The 26,403-nt window shown below is 43.0% G+C and overlaps 1 protein-coding gene across 2 annotated transcripts; it reads right to left on the bottom strand.

Annotated features, from left to right (window-relative positions):
* Nucleotides 1-48: 48 nt before the first annotated feature.
* On the bottom strand, nt 49-22,045 carry tdrd15 (tudor domain containing 15). Of its 2 annotated transcripts, none has more exons than XM_015947543.3 (5): nt 21,887-22,045; nt 13,028-13,097; nt 1,272-6,860; nt 685-791; nt 49-384 (listed from the first exon to the last, which is right to left on the bottom strand). In XM_015947543.3, the coding sequence occupies exons 1-4, from the start codon at nt 21,903-21,905 to the stop codon at nt 713-715; spliced, it is 5,757 nt and encodes a 1,918-aa protein (XP_015803029.3). In that variant the 5' UTR covers nt 21,906-22,045; the 3' UTR covers nt 49-384; nt 685-712. The 2 variants fall into 2 exon arrangements, with proteins under 2 accessions (XP_015803029.3, XP_054604052.2); XM_054748077.2 differs by having other exon boundaries at nt 691-791.
* Nucleotides 22,046-26,403: the final 4,358 nt, after the last annotated feature.

The following is a 26,403-nucleotide window of genomic DNA, read 5'->3' as shown; positions in this document are numbered from 1 at the left end:
GGCAAAATATCATCTGTTTATCTTATTAGATCAAAAAACAAACAGGGAACGAATCACAAATGCTTTATTGAAAAAAGTCTTAATCACGTTTGTAAATGTCAACTATAAACGGTTTAACAAGACCACAGCTTCACCTGGTGGTAAAACAAAGCAAGACATTTTCTAAAATATCTCAAAAACGTATTGAAATTTATTTAAATGAAAAGCAAACAATAGAAAGTGCCATTAAAAATAAAACCAACATCGATGGAAACCTTGATCACTACTTAGGAAGCAAAAATGTTTTCCCCCCAAAATAAAGCGAAGTTTAATGCATCCAACTCTGATTAAATGCAACACCTAAAACTACAAAATCTTCTGCTCTGTCGTTTCACATCAGGAGACCTGAAGCACAAGAAAACAAGTTTCATTTCATAAAGTCTACTTTCAATGTTTGAAAATACTTCAGGTTGTTTTAGGTATTTTATAATGAATTCAGTCTAAACTCACTATACTAACCATAGAAACCGTAATAAATGGCCACTAAACTAAAGTGGTGTTGGGAGGAGTGCATTAAAACTTTCCTCATCTGAATGACGTTCTTCAGTTCTGTGGTGCTTTGATTTTACTGAATCCATGTGAAAACATCTGTTTAAATGGTGGGTATTTTAAATACATATTTTTAGACAAATCATTCATACTTACACTGACTTGATCTGGACTTCGCACTGTCTCAATTTTCTCCAAGTTCAGCTTCATCCTCCTCTCCTTTGCTGTCAGAACCTTCAGGTTTGCATAAACCTCTCTCGAACCTAATTATGAAAGGAATAACGTATTCAAACATTTTCCCGGCATCTTTTTTGTTCGCTAAATAAAATCGTATTTTGCATCAACATCAAATCGCTGATGAATCTGTAGCTACAAGATGTTGAGAACTTTTTGTTTCAAGGAATAAAAAACACTGGAAATAATTATTTAGGGCAGCACGATTACTTTGTGTCTGGAAACATTTATTTCTGTTTCAGGTACAAACAGGAAATGCTGCGGCTTATCAAAATAAGAGCTGTGACAACTTAACACTGGATTGTTTATTATGACTTGTTTAGGCTTTTTACCATAAATGTTTACTTTGATCACCAACAGATTTTCTATATAACTATTCTGGCAGATGATTTAAAACCTAAAATACCTCTAGTTTGTTTTAGTTGCTTGTTTTAGTGATTAAAAAACAAATTATTATTTATGGTTTTCTTTTCCATCTATTTTGTATATTATTGGATGCAGGAGCATACCTGAGTCCTAGCATGACCTCTGTGTAGGCAGCGTGTCCAGCCTCCACCAGCTCGTCGGCAACATCAACGTCATCAGCAAGAATGTCTACTCTCCACTCTGAGGACACGGACTCTCTAAAGAAGATCTGAAGGTTCTTCTGGCACAAACAGTCCTGGAAGAAAACTGCTGCCTCATCAGTCCACTGTCCATCCCCACTGACTGGCATCACTCCTTGTAGGACGCAGGGGTAAATCACCTTTGGTTGGCTCGTTAAATCTGCATTAAGCTTCTTCAGCTTGGAGTGGTCGTGATACGGTATGCATTCATAGTGGCCATAATCAACGAGGTTAAGGACAATTGTTGTGTCGGCGTGTATGATTTCAGCTCTGCAACGCATCTTTTTGGATTCTGATTCCAGCAGACAGCAAGTACCTGGAACGAGGTGGGTCTTAGGAAGAGACGGCATCTGTGAAGGTAGGCTGGCCAACATAGTGGATATCTGGTTCATGACGAGGAGCAAATCTTCAAGAACAACGCAGAAGTGAAAGGGAGTTGAAACTGCAGTTGCAAACCCAGAATAGGCTTTATCTGTTTCAACAGGAGCAAAGAGGAGATGTTGGGGAGCAGCTGTTCCTTCTGCTGATGCTTCACTCTGGGTTTCAGCAGGTGGGTCCTTATTCTGCTGATGTGAGGCTTCGGACTGCAGGATGAGGGAACGGTCCTTCATGACTACTTCAACCACCCAGAAGTTCCCAGGCTCAGTGTAACTCACAAACATCAGCTGGACCTCTGTGCCTATTAATGGGTTTAGAGTTGGACCCCAGCCCTGAGGAGCAAAGTCTGAGCTGTTCATCCTGCACAACAACGCAAGCTTTGGGAACGTTGTGAGGTCAGGGCTCTGCTGTAAAACGGAGCTGCTCGGAATGTCTTTAGTTATTCCGTGATCCACCAGGAAGACCTTAAACTTTCCTTCACTAGTATGCTGCACGACAGCTCTCTGCCACACGTCGTCCAGGATCTGGACTAAACACTTCAGGCCCGGTTTGACATCAGCTTCAGCAACGGTTTCACATTTGTTTGGGTTAGCGATGATCCACTTTTCCAGCGCCGTCAGCAAATCCTCGTTCTTAGTTAGCCTGACGTAGAAACTGCCGTCACTCTGAATAGAAAGAATGGTTCCATTTTCTGTGTCTCTGGGTTCGACAGCTGGAGGAAGAACAACATCTGGATCCTCTTTCAGAACTTTGACAGAGAATATTTTGGTTTTCCTGTGACTCTTTACCCTGGAGTGTGTTTGCTTAAAGCGCCTGATGGTTTTTACTTTACGTTTGACCGACATATTAACAGGTTTTGGTTCTGGCTTCACACTTCTACCTTCCACAGTAGATACTGTATCTGCCACATCTTCATTTAGGAAACCTTGTCCTCCAAGTTTCAGTTCACAGGAAATTACCTCATTGGTTTCAGGTAAACTCAGACACTCATGTTTGGATAAAGTGCTGCTCTCAGGTGCTGCATCATGTCCATCTTCCCCAAGAACCTCAAGCTTCACTTGCCACTGACTTCCATGTTGACGGACAAAGTCCACATAAAGTGGCCTCTCTAACACTGCATCGATGAAGGAAGCATCACCTTCATACGCCTTTGTGTCCAACAGCAGGCATGGTATACTGAATCTTGGCTGAGACATGAACTCTTCAGGTAGCAGGTACATCTTTTCTGTCCCAACAACCGCCGAATTTCCATAATCCACAAACTCCACCTGGAAACAAGAACTTCCTTCCTTCTTCTTTACAACTGAACGATACAGAGCACCGTCCTCTTCAAACTCTGCCAAAACAGCATCACCAACTTGAAAAGATTGACCAGTCTGGCTAAAGACAACAGAGCTGAGATCTTCGGCCATTTTGAAGATGCCAGGTACATCATCTGACAGCTGCAGGAAGAAGTTGCAAACAGAATCAACGTGTGATACAAAACATTTGGCCCTGAATCCTGGACTTATGTCTTTCTCTAGGAAGTGCGGCTGCTGGCATGCTTTTGTTTCCTTTGGCTGCGTTTTATTTGACCTTTCTTTTGGATATTTACTCTGTTTTAACTCGGACCTGGCCTGAGGTTTTACAGACGTGGACATCTTTCTGTGGGTCCCATTCTGTTGTTTACGGTTCGATTTCTTGTTCGAATACTTTACACACATGCAACCTTTTGTCTTTTTGGGTGCAGACCCTTTGGGGGCATCAGCCGCGGGAACTGTAGGTAGATTTTTACTTTTGCTGGTTGTCTTGGTGTAACTTGGTTTATTGTGGCTTTTGCTTGCCAACCTGACTGGTTTTGGTTTCTGTGAGAGGCTAAGAATGAGCTCCTTCACCTTCTCATTTATGCTGACCTCACCATCGAACAGCTCAACATCAAAGGCACCGTCTTCCCTCTTTGCCTGAACAACAGCTCTCAGCAGCTTGTTCATGGTGGCGTTGTTCAGCCATTCCTTCACGTCTGCATAGAGCTCCTCCTTGGGAACAAGGTAAAGGTTGCATCTCACCGCCTGCATCGGTGTGAACAAGAGATCTTCACAATTCCTAGGAATAAACATGACTTTTGTTTTCTCCAAGAAGTTTATGTTTCCATAATCTACAAAGAAAACACTAATGTGCAGAGGTAGGCTGACAGGCAACATCCAGCCCCGGTACCATTTGCCATCCAGGTATTTTGCCAGGCAAAGCTTTTCCACAACAGCACTTGAGCTGTCCTGCATCATCTTTTCACTCTCCTCAGAGATTTTTTTCTCAAGCTCTTCAATAATCTCAGTGTTTCTCTCCAGATGGCAGAAGAGCTCAGACTGGCTGCTGATGTACGAGACGTAGACGTGTTCTTCAGTTCCAGAGCTTAGATCGAATGAAGAGTAAACAAAGGATTCAGGAGTCATGTCAAACGGATGTGTTATTGAGATTGATTTTGCAGGTCCCGGTTCTGGGAGTGTATCTATTACGCTAGCTTTTGTTTGGGCATTAGAGAGATGGACAACGTTCCACAGGCCTTTGTGTTTCACATTTATTTGGGAGACAACTTGGCATGTAAGATGATCAGTGTTCTTTAGGACAAAGTCTTTCAGCAAGTCACTCACCTCTGGACTCCAGTCCTGCTCCGGCGGACTGTAGAGACTGCACCTGAAAGCTTGTCTCTCTAAATGAATGTACTCTGGTAATATTGCCTGAACATGGTTCTCTCGGACTTTGATGACGGAACCATAGTCAACCAACATTACTGTGGCAGAACCATTCCGGTTCTCCTCTATGAGGCCCCTGTACCATTTTCCATCTTGTGGTGACTTAGCAACACAGCTTGCCTCCCCAGGCTGGAGGGGGACAGCGTGAGCTGAGTAATGATTCTGAAGATCATCCATTAGTTTCTCCAAAGCTGGACCTTGATCTCGACGCTGGCACCAGAAATCAGATGGAGATCTGATCTTTGAGCAGTAAACAAGAAACTCAAACCCTGGTTTGATGTTCAAAGCTTTGAAGTTATGAGTGACTTTCCTGGTTTCTGTTGTGCACACGTCATTGTCCTCTTGACAACCCCCCCACTGCTCTGACTTTCCACTCATGTGTCTTCCTGCAGAATGTTGTTGACAGGTTTCTTTTGTCTGGTTTTTGCCCTTTTGTTTAACCGCCTCTACTGGAATGTAATCCACTAGTCCAGATGACCTCAACAGCTCAGTGACGCTTTTACTTTCCATATCAAAGAGCTCAACAACACATTTGTGTTTTTTTATCTGGACAAGATGAATTCTCAGTGACTGGTCTGACACAGCTTTTCTGAAGAAGTCACACGTGGTTGAGGCCCAGACCTCCTCTAGTGGAAAAACATTAAGTGTACAACAAACAGCAAAAGGTGGTATGTTGGCTAATGTCTTTGGTAACTTCTTGATCAACATATGGGGTACTTTTTCAACATTCCCAAAGTCGGTGAATAAGACCTCTGCTCCATGATCAAGAACCTCCATCACGACGCTGCGGTAGAAATGCATGTCCTTCTCATACAGCGCACAGCAGACTGCCCCAACCTCCAGATTCTGCAGCGTGTCTTTATCCAACTCCACTTCACTGAAATGTTTCTCCATTTCTGACATCATTTCCTCAAATTCCTCGTTTCGTTTCTGTGTTCTGACCCAGAATTGGTTTGGACTTTCTGCATGTACTACATAGCCGGCAAAGGTAGAACCAACCTGCACTTTCTCTTCCTCCATCATTTTATTGCATGATTCATTCATGACTTTCATGTAGTTTGTGAAGCCAGTCCGAGGCGACTTTTTCTCAACCTTCAAAACTGGCGGAGTAGAAAGATTCTGGGTGGGCTCTGGCTCTTCCACGTGTGAATCAGAACCCAACACAGTGATGGTATGTAGATGGTCTTCTTTATCAAAACTTGTGACCTCCACATTCAGCACAGCTCCAAGCAAACCAGCCTTGAGGAAGTCCAGCTGCTGAGCTTTGACATCCAGATCAGTCAGGGAGGGGAGCGAGCAACGCAACGCCCTCATCGGTGTGGAGTAAAATTCAGGTGGCAACCTCTGGACTTGGTCAATTTTTACAAAGTCAAAGAATCCGTAGTCAATGAAAAAAACTCTTACTTGAGAGCTGATGGGTAGAAGATGCACAAAACCTCTGTACCACTTCTCATCCTTTCCTTTAACTGCACACAGAACACCGAAGTTCTCTGGAGCACTTCGAGAGGGCTCGTTGACACTGCACTCACAAACCATTGCCAACTTTCTGGACATCTGTCGGAGATCGGCATCCTTTCTGGCCACCTGACAGTAAAAAAGCCTAGGGTTGACAGCAGCAGTTATTCGCACACTGGCATGTGTACCACAACTCAATTTAGACCCAAAAAATGAAAAAACGTCCAGAAATCCCTGCAAGTTGGGCAATTTGAGGCAATTTGAGGCAAAACCTTTGAACTTTTGGTTTCTCAATGAGTAAGTCAGCTCAGTGTTTTGTTTGAGTGGTATCTCTGTAAGCAAGCTAACCAGGAGGAGGAAGGTATCTATGTCCATGAGCTTCCCAAAGCCATGTCGGACCAGCTCACAGTTTATGTCAGGAGCTTCAAAAAGGAGGACTTTGTGAGGAAGGAGAGCTTGAATGAAACCTGAAACATTTCTGCCCTTCAAGCTAGATAAGTATCTCTCCACTGCTGAGTGAGCGCAATTCTGAAGAAGCACGTTTGCTAGAAAGCCACAAACTACTTTTGGAGGCAAGCTGAAAAGCTTGTTTGAACCGGAAGCTATGTGGGTAATGTCGACACTCAACACGTTCCCATAGTCCACTAGGAAAACATCAAATAAGTCACCATTTTGGTTTTGAACTCTTCCTCTAAACCAGCATGCAGAAGTCGGGTCTTCCACGAGGCAAAACTCTCCAACGTCCACGGGAGCTTTGGTCTTTGGTACATTCTGAATTTCTTTCTGCAGGATGTTGTAATCTAGCTCACATGTGGTGGGGAACTGTGCCTGGAAGTGTATCAGGGTCGCTTCGGGGCTCCAGTCCAAGTGAGTCAACTTGAGGTCCACGGACCAGAGGGTGTGTGGTGTCAGCAGACCTGAATCTTGTGGCCTGAAATTCAAAGTAGAAAAACACAATCTTTATAATTTACATTTAAATGAATGTTGTTTCGGGTGAAAACAGTCACTGAGTTTCAGTCACACGTGTACGCTGTTGTCATTGCAGAACATTAAGACCAACGTGAGGCCACGATGGACACAAACATATGAATCAAACTTCTAACAGACTTGTGCCTGATTGGACTGAAGAATATAAGCAACACAAAGGAGAACTTGTGAATGAGAAAAACTATTATTGCTGATGTAATCTCTAAAATCACAAGATAAAAAACATAATTATAATATTGTGTGGTGAGGTTATTGTGCCTGCATGTTACAACTTACAGTAAAGGTGTGCAGCAAGTAATTTCACACAGTGAGGATGGTTTAAACAGTTTCTTCATTGTTTAACTCATTAACTGACATTGATGACTAAAGTCGTCATTTGAACTGTGTGGGAGTCGGAACGAGGCCCTGCACCGTGAGAACAAACATCCCAGCTCTAAAAGGTGATCTTCATCCACGTATGTCACAAGATCGGGAAGCAGAAAATCCCAAAAGTGAGCCGTGAACCAGAAACACTTCTGCCGATCACAATTCTACAACGGATTACGAAAGAGCGGATAACACTCTAAACGCGCATTCTTCCTGATGTAAGAGGTGAGTCTACTCTTTGTTTTGGTTGTTTTGGCGTTGACATCAAAGTGTGCAACGTTCTGTGACTCTTAAATAAACAGTGAAAACGCATTAGTGGAGTGAATTCAGTTAATGTTTAAAATCAAAACATCTCATTTTCTGCCAATCGCTGATCAACAGTTGTTGTTTCAAACAAATCTAAAGAACATGCCACGAATCCCATTTCATCAGATTATTTATTCATTTTGTTTAAAAAAATAATAATTTCTGCAATAGTTTAAGCAGATCGGCCAACCTCGTCAAAAAGTTGAGTACCACATGTGATGCGTTTTTCTGCAGACTTTTGCAACTCTGTTGCCTTCCACGCTGTAATGTCCCCATTAACTGGCTGGAAACATCTTCTTGAATAGTCCAAAGTATCATGCATTTTAATATTAAACAGTAAAACTCAAACGTTGCAGTGGCTTATATGTGTGCTTATACAAGACGATAACCACAAGTTACTTAACACTGAATTATTTCAAAATTTAATCAAAATTAATAAAAAAAAATGTAACAGGTGGTTCTGCTTTCAAGAATGTAATAATTAAATTGTCTTAAAGCACGTGTGCACACACCACCGGGGCTAATTTGTTGATTACCTGCAGCTCCCTGGTGGCTTTTGTCCACATCATAATTGCAGATGAAGCAAAATGCATGGTGAGGTAGTAAAGAGGGTTGCATTATTTTCTCAAAAATTTGGCTAAATCTTTTATTCATTCTTCCTGTTTTATTTTATTCATTTATTTTTGTTGTTTGTTTTGTACAAAGCTTAATTGGTTCCTTTTCCAAGTTTCTAATGTGAAAAGGTAAATTCCAGCAAATTTTTCTACTTCCTGCATCTTTAAAGAGCAAGTAACATCTAAATTAACTTTTTTTTTTTTGCTGATGAACTGTATAAATGAGTGTCTAATAGTGTTTTAAATGTGTGTATTCGTTATTTTAGCATTTTCGTGCATTTTCTTTAAAAATTAAAAATTCTGCCTAAATACCACAGTATAGAGCCACCTTCAGCTTAAAACATAGAGTTTGAGTCATTTTGAATACACTTTAGCCAATGGCTAAAGAGTAAGATACTACGTAAACCAGTAGAGTACTACGTAGCAGCTCTGTGTCAAAGTTATAAAGCATTGAGAGTCTCAGCCGCGCCTTGTGGCGAGTTGGAAGTCGGATTTGCAAGCGAGTGTCGGACGGTTAGCGGTAGTTCAGCATTAGCATATCCAAATCTTTAGCATATCTTTTAGTGTTATACATATTTATTTAGTGTTAGTTTGGCTGTTAGATATTGTAGTTTCGTTAGTGTTTGGCTGTTAGTGTTATTAGGAAAGTAGTTCAGGTTTAGTGCTCCATATCGTGTTAGTATGGTGAGAAGGTGTAGTGTAGTATGGATGCGGTGGCTCTGTGGGGTTGCACTCCTTTCCGCTGGACGTAGAAATTAGGCGCCAGTGGTTGCGCGCAATCGGTGTCTGGAAAACATTCAGCTCCCGCCTGATGCTGTAGTTTGCAACCAGCATTTTACCCGCGATTCTGCACGTCTCCGTTTGAAGAGGGAGGCTGTGCCCACCGTGGCTCTTCCGCGATTTAGATGCAGCCCACCGACTCTGCTCCCCCACCAGTACAGTCAGTACACCCGCATTAGCTCACCGGTATGTGAGTGTAGCCTGTGTGTGTGTGTGTGTGTGTGTGTGTGTTTCGTGTGCATGTTGCGGTTGAAGGAAAGAAACGATGTATAAAAAAACGTACACCATCTTTAACTTACCAGAATGAAAATACACTAGAAGGCAATGTTTAGTCACCTTATAGCCGAGATCCAAGCGAGCCGACGACACTTTGTTAAGCTAGATACTTGGTCTCCGTGGTTTTGCCTCCAAGCAGGAAAATGGTGAAAAGTTAGCTTGTTTTCCACATTTATTCCCCTGGCGATTACGTGTCACCCCACAATACAGCAACGATTTGTGTAATATAACCGATCAAATGAATAATAGATTAATTTAAGCCGCAAGAACGAGACTGAGCGCGCTGTTTACAGTTGTGACAAGCAACAAGTAAGGACTCAACGCCTCCAACAGGGCGGACGCGTCGGTGATGATGTCACTATCACAAGCCCTATACATAATTGAAGAAAGTTGCCTTCTTTGGACTTTCATTAATCTACGGAAGGTTTCACAAATGATCAACTGTCCGTTATGGATTTTGCTGTTAATGTAAAATAATCTAGCCCAGGCTTGTAGTTTTAAACTGGACCAGATCTAAGGTGGACCAGATGAAACTTGTGTATTTTTAACTGTAACAAATCAAATAAAGGTTTCATAAAAAACAAACTATGTTTTAAGGTCTCTATTAGTTTTGAATAATCTAGTTAAGGTCTGAAGTGTCTAGGTGTTGTAGAGTTTGAGCTGAGCCAGTTGTAATGGGGCTTAGAAATGTAATGAATTCTGTTTGCTTTGAACTTTCACAAATGAAATAAAGGAGTTAAAAATCAGTCTTAAGTAGGGCTGGGCGATATGGCCTAAAATTAATATCATGATATATTGAGGATTTCATATTGATAACAATAAATGGACGATAACTACAGGTATGCGCAGAAACCGAAGTTGTCCACTAGATGGGGCTGTCACGTGTTGCCAACCTACACACATCTTTTCATTTTTTTTATTATAAGATTTATCGATATGGGAAAAATGATCACGATAAGAGTCACAAATTTCGATAATGATACATTTTAGATTTATTGCCCAGCCCTAGTCTTAAAGAGCAAGTAACGCCTAAAATAACTTTATTTGATAACCTGTAGATGAGTGTCTAATGGTGCTGTACACGTGTGTAATCATTAGTGGCAGTTAAGTGCAACTTTCTTCAGCTCAAAACTATAATTATATCTCCATCTTCTGGTTAAAACTCTGCTTCACATTTATTCAGAATCAGCTGTTGATGGCTAAGCTGTAAACGTGATGTTGTCAGCAAATTACTACGTGGCTGCACTGCACTGGTCTCCAGGTGAGGCAGCTGCACCTCCACCTGACTCAGCCACTCACCTGGCACATTAGCACTGAGCCGCTAGCCTAAGCACCTCGTGATTTTTATGTTGAGAGGCGCTATAGAAATGATAATTTCTTCTTCTTTAAAAAAACTGTCCTCCTCCCCCTTTCATCTAATTATTGTGATTAACAGGAAACCCTCCAGAAAGCTGCAGAATCTGTCAGCTTTTCTCCTAAGCAGTAAGTCTTGTGTGAGTACGTGCTTGCATGCACGGGTGAGTGTGCACGCTCTCGTTAACAACTCATTTTTAGATTAAGAAACTTCAATAGCACATTGGGGGGGGGGGGTCTATCACTGCAGTCTATCAAGTCTGCTGAACTTTCCTCCTGGGGCAACTGTAAAGTTTTCATCCGACAACAAAAAATATGGCGAGGAGGAAGCTCATTATTTAATACGAGGTTTAAAGAAGAAACTCTGGGCGGTGTGAGGTTAGATCAGCAGCCTGTGATGACACCTGGTTCTGCTCACTATAGGAGCCGCTTTAGATATTATATAAATACATATAACAATAATGGTAATAATATACCGAAAATTAATCGAAATGAGCTCTTCAAAACACTGAACCGAATACGATTTCAGCGTACTGTTACACCCCTAATAAGCAGGGTTGGTACACAAGTGTTGATTTGCACAAACACACGGAGGCTGCAGTTCTGTTGTGTGTGAGTAGAGCACACCGCAGGAGCGAGCTTGTAGTGAGTGCGCGCATTTTTGCCCCTTGTGCGCTGCGGAGCAGTAGGAGAAACCAGTTTCAACAACTGAACTGAACAGAATACTGATGTAACGCCGGTGCAAAAACGTGTGGGTTTTGACTAACAGCAGGAGGGGGAGGGGGAAAGGGCAAACACAGTGAGAAACATGGAGGGTCCGGACTGATAAAGTGTGGGTGTTTTTAACCTCCTGTTTAGAAAAAGTGTGGGTGTTAAAGCATCTAGGGCTGCAGCTATCGAATATTTTTGTAATCGAGTACTCTATCGAATCTTTTATCGATTAATCGAGTACTCTAATAAATTACTCTTGTGTTTTTAAACCATTATATCAAATAGCATGTTTTAAAATATGAAAGATCTCTTGAAATGAGAAAGCAATTGCCAGTTATTCTTCAAGTTTTATTCAAAATTTGTTTTCAAAACTTCAGCACTTCAACTTTACTTCACAGTAAACAAATGCGAGCGGCTGCGGCCCAAACAGCACCAGAACCGCTCACGGCGCATGCGCAAACATGGCTCGCCAGCTGTTTCCCTATTAGCACACGTTCGTTTTAATTTCTACACTTTTTTTTGTCTCCCACTAACAAGGAATGTCGAAAGCATGATTGCCATGGTTATGTCAAATTATACTGATCACAAAACATTTATTTACTTTCGTTCGTTTTCCTCCGCCACTCATAAATACCTGTGTCCTCCTGCAGCAATCCTGAGGGACAACAGGCATCAATAACAACACAGTAAAAAGTCTGACGTGTTGTAAAAACTGCTATTTTTAGCACATTTTAAGTCGGACGTGTTGCTACCAGACGTACGGTGTGAGCTGAAACTGAGTGCTACAAATGAAAAAGTCACACAGTGTCCGCAGAATATATAGAAATACAGGCTAAAATGCATTATCTTGTAGAGGCTCTGAGTCCGCTTGCAGAAGTGACATTTACATGTGGATGTTTCCTGGTCAGGTTGCAGCATCGAGTATGTGGTGTTGTGGTAGGCTAAATCCATTTTACAGTATTTACACTGGACTACGTTTTCCGCCTGACGACGTGAAAAATGGTCCCACACCTTTGGCATTTTGTGTCTTTTTCGCACTCCACCGGGGTCCACATCGTCGGCCACGGCTTAAAAGAAAGTTAAGTTGCGTTCGCTACTCGCATGTGCATTCAGTGCAGTGTGTATGTGCGTCACTTATTCGCTCCGGGTGAAACATGACCACGGGCGATTGCAAAGCCATGAATTAATTAAACATGAATTAAGCGAAGCTTCGAGGCAGAATTTGACTCGAGGATTTTTTGTACTCGAATTATTCGAGGTACTCGAGGAATCGTTTCAGCCCTAAAAGCATCTACATCCTCCATGCTGGTCCGGTCTGCTGCCACACACACACACACAGAGTTTACCTTGTTAAACACCAGAACAGCAGCGAGTGGGAACCGGAGGATGGAAAGAGAGGCAGCGAGCAGGATGTAGGATGGAGCAGGGAGGAGGGGGGCGGGGGCTACGCTAAAGGTTAGGCTGAATTGTTTTTCTCAGATTTTCTACGATGATTGGATGTATAATGAAATGTTTTTGCTGTTTGCAAATACTGCTGATAATAATGAAGTGTAAACATGATTTAAATCGTTTTTATGCATCCAATACTTGACTTTCCCTGTTTTTTTACATAAGCAGTAGATTTAGAAACCAGTTGTAGATAAGCTTGAAATAACATTACACACAAAGCCACATTTACTTTTACTGCATTTATTATTTTACTTACCAGTACTTCTGATGATCCACGTCTAGCACAGGCTGCATAGCTCCAGGTTCAGCCACATCTCCAAAAGTACCTGATGGGGGGAAAAAGGTTTTACAATTTGTCAAACTTTTCCATTCCTCCTCAAGTTTCCCACAATCTACTAATTGGTGTGTGTTTGTGTTTGATAGGTTGAACAATATTTCCTGCCCTAAATCAAGTATTTTCATTCTGCAATATCTCAGTGATCCCTGAGATGCAGTGGTTTTGAAAGGTATAAATGCTTAATGCCATCTAATGTAACATGTTATGTCCCATCATCTTGGAAATGTACTAGTTACCCCACTTTACAAAAATGATGATCAATATGACATTAATAATTACAGACCAATTTCAACAATTAATAGCATGATAAAATATTTGAAAAACTTATTTTTAATCAATTATCTAATTAATGATTCCAATATTCTATCCCCTTTTCAGTCTGGCTTCTGTCCAAAATTTTCTACTACAAGTGCACTTCTAAACTTTAGTAATGATATATCTTCTTTTGATTCAAATAAGTTAATTTGGTGCCATATTTTTTTTATTTAACTAAAGACTTTGACTTAATTGATCATTACCTTGTTTTAGATAAACTTCATGATATTGGTCTGTCAAGAACTTCTTTACTTTGGTTCAACTCATACTTACACCATAGACAACAGTGTGTTCTTTATCAGGGAGGATATTCAGATTTTACAACAGTCGTCAGAGGAATACCACAAGGTTAATCTCTGGAGGCGTTGCTATTTCCCATTTTTATAAATAATTTGCCACAGGTATGCTGTAACTTTCAAATTCATTTATATGCAGATGATACAGTTCTTTATTTTTCTAGTCCTGATACTTCTCATATTCAGTGCTCATTGCAATCTGACTTTGATTAAGTTCAAAATTGGTTTACATATACAGGTGCTGGCCAGTAAATTAGAATATCATCAAAAGGTTGAAAATATTTCAGTAATTCCATTCAAAACGTGAAACTTGTACATTATATTCATGCAATGCACACAGACCAATGTATTTCCAATGTTCATTACATTTAAATTTGATATTCATAAGTGACAACTAATGAAAACTCCAAATTTGGTATCTCAAAAAATTAGAATATTCTGAAAAGGCTGAATATAGAAGACACCTGCTGCCACTCTAATCAGCTGATTTACTCAAAACACCTGCAAAGGCCTTTAAAAGGTCCCTCAGTCTTGTTTTGAAGGCACCACAATCATGGGGAAGACTTCTGACTTAACAGCTGTCCAAAAGACAATCATTGACACCTTGCACAAGGAGGGCAAGACACAAAAGGTGATTGCTAAAGAAGCTGGCTGTTCGCAGAGCTCTGTGTCCAAGCACATTAACAGACAGGCGAAGGGACGGAAAAAATGTGGTAGAAAAAAGTGTACAAGCTCTAGGGATAACCGCACCCTGCAGAGAATTGTGACGACAAACCCATTCAAAAATGTGGGGGAGATCCACAAAGAGTGGACTGCAGCTGGAGTCAGCGCTTCAAGAACCACCACGAGGAGACTCATGAAAGACATGGGATTCAGGTGTCGCATTCCGTGTGTCAAGCCACTCTTGAACATGAAACAGCGCAAGAAGCGTCTCGCCTGGGCCAAGGACAAAAAGGACTGGACTGATGCTGAGTGGTCCAAAGTTATGTTTTCTGATGAAAGCAAGTTCTGCATTTCCTTTGGAAATCAAGGACCCAGAGTCTGGAGGAAGAGCGGAGAAGCACAGAATCCACGTTGCATGAGGTCCAGTGTAAAGTTTCCACCGTCAGTGATGGTGTGGGGTGCCATGTCATCTGCCGGTGTTGGCCCACTCTGTTTCCTGAGGTCCAGGGTCAATGCAGCCGTCTACCAGGAAGTTTTAGAGCACTTCATGCTTCCTGCTGCTGACCAACTTTATGGGGATGCAGACTTCACCTTTCAACAGGACTTGGCACCTGCACACAGTGCCAAAACCACCAGCACCTGGTTCAAGGACCATGGTATCCCTGTCCTTGATTGGCCAGCAAACTCGCCTGACCTTAACCCCATAGAAAATCTATGGGGTATTGTGAAGCGGAGGATGCAATACGCTAGACCCAACAATGCAGAGGAGCTGAAGACGACTATCAGAGCAACCTGGGCTCTCATAACACCTGAGCAGTGCCACAGACTGATCGAGTCCATGCCACGCCGCATTACTGCAGTTATTGAGGCAAAAGGAGCCCCGACTAAGTATTGAGTGCTATACATGCACATTCTTTTCATGTTCATTCTTTTCAGTTGGCCAACATTAGAGAAACAAACATTTTTTCATTGGCCTTTAGAATATTCTAATTTTCTGAGATACCAGATTTGATGTTTTCATTGGTTGTCACCTATAAATATCAAAATTAAACGTAATAAACATCGGAAATACATTGGTCTGTGTGCATTGCATGAATATAATGTACAAGTTTCACGTTTTGAATGGAATTACTGAAATATTTTCAACCTTTTGATGATATTCTAATTTACTGGCCAGCACCTGTAATAGGGCTGTAGCGAAGCCTCGATGACGTCGACTGCTCGATTCTAAAAATTTGTCGACGTCAGATCCGGTAGTCGACGCAGCGCGCCCACTTGTTGCATCCTCAGGAGCTTGTAAATATAGAGGAGGAATCAGCTTGTTTTTCCTCTAGTTCGCCCTCTTCTCTGCCTTCACTAACATCTCCGCCAAATACCGAAGACCCGGAACGTTTTTCCGCTACTAGATTCCTTTCCTGTTTTGCCCGCCCTCGTCTCCCGGCAACGGACAACAACTTCCGTGGTCAGATGCGCTGCTCTGTCTCTACCGCAGATGTAGAAAATCACCGGGAGCGTTTCTCCCTTCATAAAGGAGCTTCTTTCAGACATTAGGAGTAGAGCCCTGCACGGGCCTAAAATCTGAGCCCGTGTCCAGCCCGGCCCGAGGGGGTGGAGCCCCAGCCCGCCCCGGCCCGAAAAGGTTTTCAGGATTCTCTGACCCGGCCCGAGCCCAAGCCCGACTTTTTTTTAACCAACTAAATGAAAACAAAGTGCGTCAATCCTGACCAATGTGTTAAAAGACGTGCAGGATCAGAGCGTCGCAGAAGCGCATGCGGGAAGCTTCCTCCCACTGAAGCGAGTGTTTTCCAAACCCTGTCGCTCAGAGAGACTTGTCACTTAGAAAATGTTCCCTGATTATGAAACTTTGGCTGAATAGCGCTTGTTCCTGTCTCCAATGTGCGACACATCCAGGAGCCGTCTGAGGAGAAGCCCAGAATCTCACGTCCTCTTCAGCTCAGAAAGCGCACATGATTACGCACAAGCGTGATCCAACCCGGTCTCACAGTAAGACCGGGTTGGAACTGTTCAGGTTTACGCAGACAATCTTCACATAGAATTGACTTACAGATGTAAAATTAATTCAGTAAAATATAAAGCATTTTATTTAAATATCCATTCATTATTTTACAAGCACAGAGAGCTGCATCAGATGGATGGAAGAGCCGCTGGTTGCCGATCTCTGCTCTAGTTCAAGATATCATTAAAATTCCAAAAGTGCTGAAAAGATTAAAAATGGGGCTTTCCATGCACTTACAGTACATTACGGTAGCCACCGGGATCCCCTGTCTTGAGCGCAACGAATCACAACACAGATTCAGAGACGTGCGAGTTTGTCATCCAAAATGCTCCGTTTTATAACTTTTGAATGGCTGATCAGATTCAAATAATTCCAACGGTTCCTTAAAGTACATAAAAGCAGCTTTCCAACGATCTATAGCATGAAGCAATCAGAGTTAGAAAAATATCGCTACGAAGGGAAATCCTGCTGTACAGCCTGATTGAAACGGAGCGCAGAGCTGCGGTGAAAGCGGATAACCTATAAAATGACATGTTGAGGACTAGGGCTGCAACAATGAATCGATAAATTCGATGAAAATCGATTACTAAAAGCGTTGGCAACGAATTGCGCCATCCATTCGTTGTGTTGCGCAACTCTTCCAAAAGCCCCCTCCCCTCCCGCCCGCCGTTGCGCGCAGACCGGTGGAGAGCCAGCAGGTGTTTGTAAGAGGAACATGGCAGAAGCAGCGAGACCCCCAAAAAGTAAAAACTTCTAAAGTTTGGGAGCATTTTCAGTTAAATCAGGCGAAGACATGCAACGTTTGTAGGTCAGACTTAGCATGGCATGGGGATACTACGGTGATGATGCAGCGTCTTAAACGCAAGCATGTCAGAATCATCAGCGAGGAAGGAGAGAGCTCGGTGTCCGGGTAAGTTAAAAACTTTTCAAAAGTGATTCACCCAAGCTCCGGATTATTACACAGGCTAGACATGCCCTAAGCTCGTAAAAAAAAAGTCTTTAAAATTGTAAGCGCGACGCTATTAGAAATGCGGGGGGGGGGGGGGGGGGGGGCGACGACTCGCGCCGCTGCGAACCGGTTCCGCCGTCACATTCCCGCAGAAACTGGTTGATCACATCGGGGCCAGACTACTAACTTGTGGCTTTACAACCACAATGTCCTCAGAAGCGAAAACGCTTTTAAAAGGGAGGGAGGAGTCCTAACTGTTGCTGCAGGCGTGTTGTGTGAGAGTGCAGTTATATACTGGTTAATATATTTTTGGGTTCAGTTGCTTTCATGTGGCCTAATGTGAGTCTATTTGGGATCATTGGAATGATCAGCAGCATTTCTTGATGTGACTTTATGGCAGTTGCCCAGGGCATCATCACAAGGAGGATGGCATTCATTTACTTTTGTTTTATTTGGTATTTTTCAGTCATTTTTGGAAATAGTGATTAATTTTGATTAATTCACAGCCTATGTTTAATTACATTTAAAAATTAGTTGTTTGACATCCCCAATTATAATAAATATCTACAGATGAGATCAAACAAAACAGATGAGAATTGCCCTTAAAGAGCAAGTCACCCCCAAATACTTTTTTTTTGCTGATAGACTAAATAAACGAGTGTCTAATCATGCTGCAGACACATGTCGTCAATAATTTGGCACTTCAGTGCATCTTAGTTAAAATTTAAATATTCTGCCTAAAACTGGCAGTGTTGTGCCGTTGTCAGGTAAAAACTCTGCACTGTATTTTAATTTAAATCTGCCACCGCTATTGGCTAAGAAGTATGCTATGATGTAAACTGGTACATTATGATGTCACAATGCTGTCGTGACCCTGAGTGTGTGTGTATTTGTTAGCGGCTCCGCCCTCTCGGTCTGCCAGGCAACAGCATGTGTTGCATTTTTCAAACATGAAGCGGGAGTGGAGTTGGACTCTGGTAGGGGTTGACTTGCTCTTTAAGCTGTTTAACTTGGACCAAGCATTTTAGGTCACAGATAGGTGTAGCTTAGGGTCTCTGTCTATACACCTTATAAGACAATTTAGGTGATGGCATGTTGTTTTTCTGCTATTGAACTGTTTTCTAATAATGTTGTGTTTAATAAAGTGAGGGAAGGAGAAAAATAACGTTTCCCTAGCAGTTTTTAAAAATGTCCCTATGTAATCCGATTAATCGTGTCGAGACCCCATCCGATTAATCGATTATCCAAATAATCGTTTGTTGCAGCCCTATTGAGGACGCAAACTCAATACATCTCTTTTATTGTGAGGTAATAATTTCTCAAGAGTTTTGCGGTTGCGGGCGGGAGTAGACATGCACGCTGCAGGTGCGGGCGGGAGTGCAACACACACGTTGCGGTTGCAGGCTGTAATGGTCAGAAACTCAGCGGGAGCGGGCAGGAGCGGGATGAAGAAAACAGTCCCGCGCAGGGCTCTACTGCTGCGTTTAAGTGTTTTAATTTTTTTAATGATTTCGATTAAAAATAAAGGCGCCCGGCCCGTGTCCGAGGTAATTACACAGTCGTTGGCCCGAAGCCCGGCCCTCGGACCGGGCCGACCCGAGGGCCTAGGGCTTCAGTGCAGGGCTCTAATTAGGAGAGCTGTTTTGGTGGTGGCAGTCTCTCCTCCGTGGTCTGTTTGCTGAGTGTTTCTGGTTTATTCAAACTTGGTAACTTGGACTTAACGTTGGTAAAGCTACTGTTAGCATTTTCGCTAACAGCTTCTTGCGTTTGGATAAGCTGTTACGTTTTGGTGTAGAGTTCATCTGTTTTGTGGTGCAGATCTTCCTTTTATTACATTTAGAGTGTTGTGGGTTTTCGGTTTAGTTTAAAATATCACATTGAGTTTGGTTTAACTACCCAGTTTAGAGTTTGAACCTTTGGAGATGCTTATTTTGGTCTAGAACCCAGTAATCTTTGCCCAGTGTGACATTCCTAGTTATTTGTACTTTTGTTTTAATTCCCCACAGGCAGAATTAGTTTTATTATTCCCAACCTGTGGATGGAAAGATTTATGTTTTTTTGTAGTTTTAAATAAACCTGATCATCATTTTAACTTTTAAATCCCGTGTTATTGTCCCTTTCTTTTTGCACACGAGCTAAACTCCCCAGGAAGAGTCGTACCACCACTCGCCTCAGGCACATAAGTGACCAAAACAAAGCAGTATGGAGACACTCCATCTCCAACCACCTCTCAGGCAGCAGCCTGCACTCCCAAGTTCTACATGTGACCAGAATATAACCAACCGCAACACAATAAAAGCGGTGTTATACAAAATGGAAGGCCTGTAGTGTTTATTCTCTTACAGTAACAATTTATCAATTTTTTTGAGGAATTTATTAGAGATTTTTTTGGTTTTTATTAACTGTGCAACAGAAAAATAATCACTAGATTAATTGTCTAAATAGTCATTAGAATAGTCGACTATTCGATAAAATAATCGTCAGAATAATAGTTTTAAAAATAATCGTTTACCCCAGCCCTAACATATAATAAACTTCTTTTAAACAAAAGAAAGTCTTATTAAATGTTGTTTAGTACAAAACAAGTTTCTATACCAACTGATCATGTGTTTAAATTTACAGACGGCACATTTTTCTCAGCTTTTGTTGCTGTTCAGTTTGCTGAGCCAGGCTCAGTGCTTTGATGCAAGGCTTGTTGTGTTCTAAGAATGAAATAACTAAGAATAAACTGCTCTCACGCTGTTTGCTAACAGCTCTGTGTTTGAGCCAGAAACTTTGTTTGGTCATGTAACAAGCTCATTCCTTCTGCGGTTGCTCTGTAAATATTTTGATAGCGGTGCTCTTGCGCCCTCCAGTGGCACAAAATATTACAACAAAATAAAGCAGTTAACCGGACAAAACTATTTTACCCGGTTATAACGATAACGGCAATTAAACGGTTATCTGTGTACATCTCTAAAAAACAGTAATATTTATAGAGCGGGAGCAAATGTTTGTGTATAGACTGCATTAGTATAGCTTAAAAATGTTATTTACACATTTACCACAACAGAACCGTCTTGTAATGTATTTTCTGTTCCTTTTGAGTCCGCACTCTCTAGGGCTGGGCGATATGGCCTAAAATCAATATCATGATATATTGAGTATTTTACCTCCATGACGAGAACTACAGGTATGCGTAGAAACAAAAGTTGTCCACTAGATGGAGCTGTCACATAGGGCTGGGCGATATGGCCTAAAATCAATATCACGATATATTGAGTATTTTACCTCCATGACGATAACTACAGGTATGCGTAGAAACAAAAGTTGTCGACTAGATGGAGCTGTCACATGTATTACGTTGAGTCACATTTTTACATGGCTCAAGGTAGTACAGCTTCTTAAAGGGACATGAATGTTGTCACCTACACACACATTTTCTTTTTTTTTAATTATCAAATTTATTGGCATGGGAAAAATTATCTTGATGAGTCAGAAATGTCGATAACAATAAATTTTCGATATATCGCCCAACCCTACCATAGACATACGTTAACTGGCGCATGCGCTTAATTCTTGAATACAAAGAATCAGGGAGGCTTTTGGCACAGAGGTTTAGCGACCGTGAAGACATGCACAGAAGTCCGGCAGGGCAGAGTCTCGGCTTAGGTCAGGGCAGAACCGGAAATTTTCCACAGTTCACTGTCCTTTGTTGTAGAGCAGCTGAGTACACCCCGTGGAGTTTATTAAATTATGAAGGACCAGAAAATGGTGGATTGTGGCATCAGAGACTTATAAACATTCTCAAGCAGGTAAAAAAAAGCAGACAGTCAGAAATCAGCTCAGTGTGATGCTGGGACATTGGATTACAAAACTAATTGTTCTTTTTACAATAACACAGATTATTTTGACCAAAAATCAGCACTGGTAAAACAGAATTTACACTTTTGACTTCATGAAATTGCCATAGTTTGTTTTGTTGCTGAGTTCCTTGTGTTTTTTGCAAGCAGGGTAATACCTACCTATATTGTTGTAAATAGGAGAATCTGGTCTTTAATTTAAACAGCTGTTTCTGTGGATAGGATCACAATGCATTCCTGCTACTGTGTTTTTCTCAATTGTGTATTTAACTTTTTTCAGCTCTTTAATTTAGTGTCATTGTTGAGGCAGAAAACGTGGATTCTATTATGAGAATGGTAATTGGACGACTCCTAGTGGTGATATGTGGTTAGCGCATCTAATATTTAGAGAGCAGAAATGCCACCACCAAAAGAAAATTCGCCAGCCGCCACTGTTTAAATCTTAGTCATTGGTAACAATTATTAACCTGAACTTTTAAGATAAACTAACAAATAGGTGAGTAATTGTTTCTGTAGGTTTATTGTGATCCAGTAAGGGTTGGCGCCTGAGAACAATGAGAGCTAACATTAGCTAAGCTAACTAAGCAGCTAATTAAGCTAACGCACGTTCAAGATAATTCGCGTGAACTAGAGGTACTTGGTTAGTTCCGGTAACTTAATCCGGTTGGTTAGTGATATATTTCTGACTTCACTTACCTGGGACACTTTTTTCCATCTGCAAGCACTTGTTCGACGTTATGTCCACCAGGACACCGCGGTTACCTCGATGCGTTGGTGGTGGTTGATAGTCGGAAACGATGGAGAAAGACCAACGTCCTCCAACAAATGTGACCTCACTTCCTGTTGTGAGCTTCAGGTACAGTTACATTTTCTTATATCTGTCTGATTTAGTGATTAAAACCACATTGTGTTTTTTTTTATTATGAAAGCTCATAAAGGCTAAAGTAAAAAAATACTTTTTGTAATCTTGTCTTTTTAAAAAAAAATCACAATTTTTGTAAATCACAGCAAAAACAAAGGTAAGACTGTCACGTTGTGGGGAAGATTAGGACCCAAAATGCAGATTACCCAGGATGACTCGAGGCAGGAGTTGGTAAAAGTAAAAATCCTTTATTTGGCAGGATGAAAACAAAATAAATCCATAAGGCAGCAAGCCAAAATCCAAAAGTCCTGGAGCACAGGACACCAAAAGCTCACTTAGAGCACCAAAGTCTGGGAACAAAAGTCCTGGGACACAGGACACCGAAAGCTCACTAAGAGCACCAAAAACCTGAAGACACAAGCTCACATAGAGCATGAACAACGCTGACAAAAACACAATGGACCGACAACAACACAGAGACAAGACAGGGCTTAAATAGACTGGGGAGATGAGAGGGAGATGAATTGCAGGTGTGGGGAGAGGGACCAGGTGATCACAATTACTAACTCAGGGAGGAGGAAGAAAACACTGGTGGGAAAAACACACTAAATAATGAAAGGCTGTAACAAAGGAAAATGACCTAAGAGAAAAACAAAAGACCAGAAAGCATGAACCATAACTAATATTCTAAGGGGAAGCTGACACTAACGGAAAACACGACAGAAAGAAACTACAGGGGTGTGGCTAAGAGGGGGCCAAGAGAGCACAGGACCTGGGAGAGGGAAGTCTGAGAAGGGAAACCTAGAGGGCAAATGGGGAACACCAGGAGACACATGAGGAAGACACAGACACGACACATGAGGGCGCTTGAAGACACAAAAGGAGCACCTAGAGACGAATGAGGACAAAAGGAGACACATGAGGTTAGACGCAGACACAGATCATGACAAAGAGCTAACAGCCTCATGAGTGGCTATTGGTGCAAACATATTTTTTCTTGCTTGTTCAATTGAAAGTTTTTGTTTGGTATTTTTGATTCATATACCAACACAAATGAAAATAGAAACCAACCTGGGGCCTCATTTATTAAACGTGTAGAGTCTCTACTAAAACCCCACTTAAGCTCAGCAAATTCCATTTTTCCATCTTCATGTGCTTATCCGGAGTCCGGTCGCAGGGGCAGTAACCTAAGGCGAGAGGCCCAGACTTCCCTCTCCCCAGCCACTTGGGCCAGCTCCTCCGGGGGAATCCCAAGGCTTTCCCTGGCCAGGTGAGAGACATAGTCCCTCCACCGTGTCTGGGTCTACCTTTAGGTCTCCTCCCGATTCGAAGTGCCCAGAAAACCTCACCAGGGAGGCGTCCAGGAGGCATCCTGACCAGATGTCCGAGCCACCTCAACTGGCTCCTCTCGATGTGGAGGAGCAGTGGGTCTACTCCGAGCCCCTCACGAATGACTGAGCTTCTAACCCTATCTCTAAGGGAGAGCCCAACCACTCTTCGGAGAAAACTCATTTCGGATGCTTGTATCCGCGATCTCGTTCTTTCGGTCACTACCCAAAGCTCATGACCATAGGTGAGGGTAGGAACGTAGATCGACCGGTAAATCGAGAGCTTCGCCTTCTGACTCAGCTCTCTCTTCACCGCGACAGACCGGTACAATGTCCGCGTCACTGCAGATGCAGCACAAATCTGCCTATCTCACGCTCCAGTTTTCCCTCACTCGTGAACAAGACCCCGAGATACTAAAACTCCTCCTCTTGGGGCAGGACCTCATCCCTGACTCGGAGAATGCATTATACCCTTTTCTGAATCAAGACCATGGTCTCAGATTTAGAGGAGCTGATTCTCATCCCAGCTGCTTCACACTCGGCTGCAAACCGCTCCAGCGAAAGCTGAAGATCACGTTCTGATGAAGCCAACAGGACCACATCATCTGCAAAAAGCAGAGACCTGATCCCCAGGCCACCAAAACGGATGCCCTCCACACCTTGGCTGTGCCTAGAAATCCTGTCCATAAAGGTTATGAACAGAATTGTGACAAAGGGCAGCCTTGGCGGATTCCAACTCTCCCTGGGAGCGAGCCCGACTTACTGCCGGCAATGCGGACCAAGCTCTGACACCGGTCATACAGGGACCTAACAGCCCGTATCAGAGGGCCTGGTACCCCGTACTCCCGAAGTACCCCCCACAGGGCCCCAGAGGGACGCGGTCAAACGCCTTCTCCAAATCCACAAAACACGTAGACTGGTTGGGCAAATTCTCACGCATCCTCCAGGATCCCCCTAAGGGTATAGAGCTGGTCCAGTATTCCACGGCCAGAACGAAAACCACATTGCTCCTCCTGAATCTGAGGTTCAACAATCCGACGGACCCTCCTCTCCAGAACCCCTGAATAGACCTTACCAGGAAGGCTCAGGAGTGTGATCCCCCTGTAGTTGGAACACACCCTGCGGTCCCCCTTTTTAAATAAGGGAACCACCACCCTGGTCTGCCAGTCCAGTGGGACTGCCCCCGATGTCCACGCGATATTGCAGAGCTGCGTCAGCCAACACAGCCCCACAACATCCAGAGCCTTAAGGAACTCCAGGTGGATCTCATCCACCCCCGGAGCCTTGCCACAGAGGAGCTTTTTAACCACCTCAGTGACCTCAGCACCAGAGATTTGAGAGGCCAACCCAAAGCCCCCAGACTCTGCTTCCTCACTGGAAGACGTCTCGGTGGGATTGAGGAGGTCTTCGAAGTATTCTGCCTACCGATCCTCAATGTCCTGAGTAGAGGTCAGCAGCACACCATCCCCACTATAGATAGTGTTGGTAGCGCACTGCTCCCAAAGCCAGCTTGAATAGGTGAGTTTTCAGCTGATTTTTAAAGGAGACCACTGAGTCCACTGATCTCAGGCTCAGGGGGAGAGAGTTCCAGAGTCTGGGGGCCACAGCAGCAAATGATCTGTCACCTTTGGTCTTTAGCCTGGTGCACAGCACAACCAGTAGGCTTTGATCACTGGACCTCAGGGACCTGCTGGGGGTGTAGGGACTAAGAAGATCACCAATGTAAGACGGTGCTTGTCCATGTAAGGCCCTATAGACCAGAACCAGGATCTTGAAATGAACCCTGAAGTTGACTGGCAGTCAATGTAGGTGGAGGAGAAGCGGGGTGATGTGGGTGTGTTTGGAAACTGTAGTTTGGTGCATAAGCACAGACCACAGTCAGAACCCGTCCCCCCACACGTAGGCGGAGGGAGGCTACCCTCTCATTCACTTGGGTAAACCCCAACGTACAGGCACCAAGATGGGGGGCAACTAGTATGCCCGCCCCTACTCAGCGACTCTCAGTGGGAGCAACTCCAAAGTGGTAGAAAGTCCAACCCCTCTCAGGGAAACTGGCTCCAGAGCCAGAGCCATGCGCTGAGGTGAGTCCGACTATATCTAGTCGGAACCTCTCAACCTCACACACCAACTCAGGCTCCTTCCCCACCAGAGAGGTGACATTCCATGTGCCAAGATTCCATGTGCCAAGAGCCAGCTTCTGTAGCCAAGGATCAGACCGCCAAGGTCCCCGCCCTCGACTACCACCCGTCACACACTGTACCCGACCCCTTTGGCCCCTCCCACGAGTGGTGATCCCATGGGAAGGGGGACTCACGCTTCCTCTTCGGGCTGTGCCCGGCCGGGCTCCATGGGTGATAGCCCGGCCACCAGGCGCTCGCCAATGTGCCCCACCTCCAGGCCTGGCTCCAGAGGGGGGCCCCGGTGACCCACGTCCAGGCGAGGGAACAGGTTTCCATTTATATAATTCATCATAAGAGGTCTTCGGGCTGCTCTTTGTCTGATCCCTCACCCTTTTTTAAAATAAAATAAGTTACAGCTTCTGCTTTATAAATCACACCTGTCCTAGAAATGAGCTCAGGTATTTTTGAATCACACCTTGCCTCCTTCACACCCATTTTCTAGCATAAATAGACAATGACGTTATGAATTTTTTGGGAATAAACCTTCTTATCTGCATGTCACGTGTAACCACAACAACCAGGGAAAGCCAGGCTCTGGGGCATGACATAGGCATGGATAAAATGTTTTATTGACTTTGACCAGTGCCACACTGCTGCAGCAGCGATCATTGTATAGAATATTAGAAAAATTTAATAAAAACGTTAAAAGAAGTGGTTAGATGTAGCCTAAAATGACAATAATCATTTATACTAGTACTACTACAACTACTACTACATTACTATCAATCAGCAGTAGGTGTGCAGGATCGTTGAGATTTTTCAGATCTGAGGGAACATTGATTGTTGTGTGTATGCGAGGATTTACACAGGTTTGAAAATGTGTCCTAAGTTAAACATTTTACC

Source organism: Nothobranchius furzeri, chromosome 2 (genome assembly GCF_043380555.1).
Source record: "Nothobranchius furzeri strain GRZ-AD chromosome 2, NfurGRZ-RIMD1, whole genome shotgun sequence".
NCBI classification, from domain to species: Eukaryota; Metazoa; Chordata; class Actinopteri; order Cyprinodontiformes; family Nothobranchiidae; genus Nothobranchius; species Nothobranchius furzeri.
Note: the sequence above shows the minus strand (reverse complement) of the source record. Positions and strands in the feature narration are given on the sequence as shown.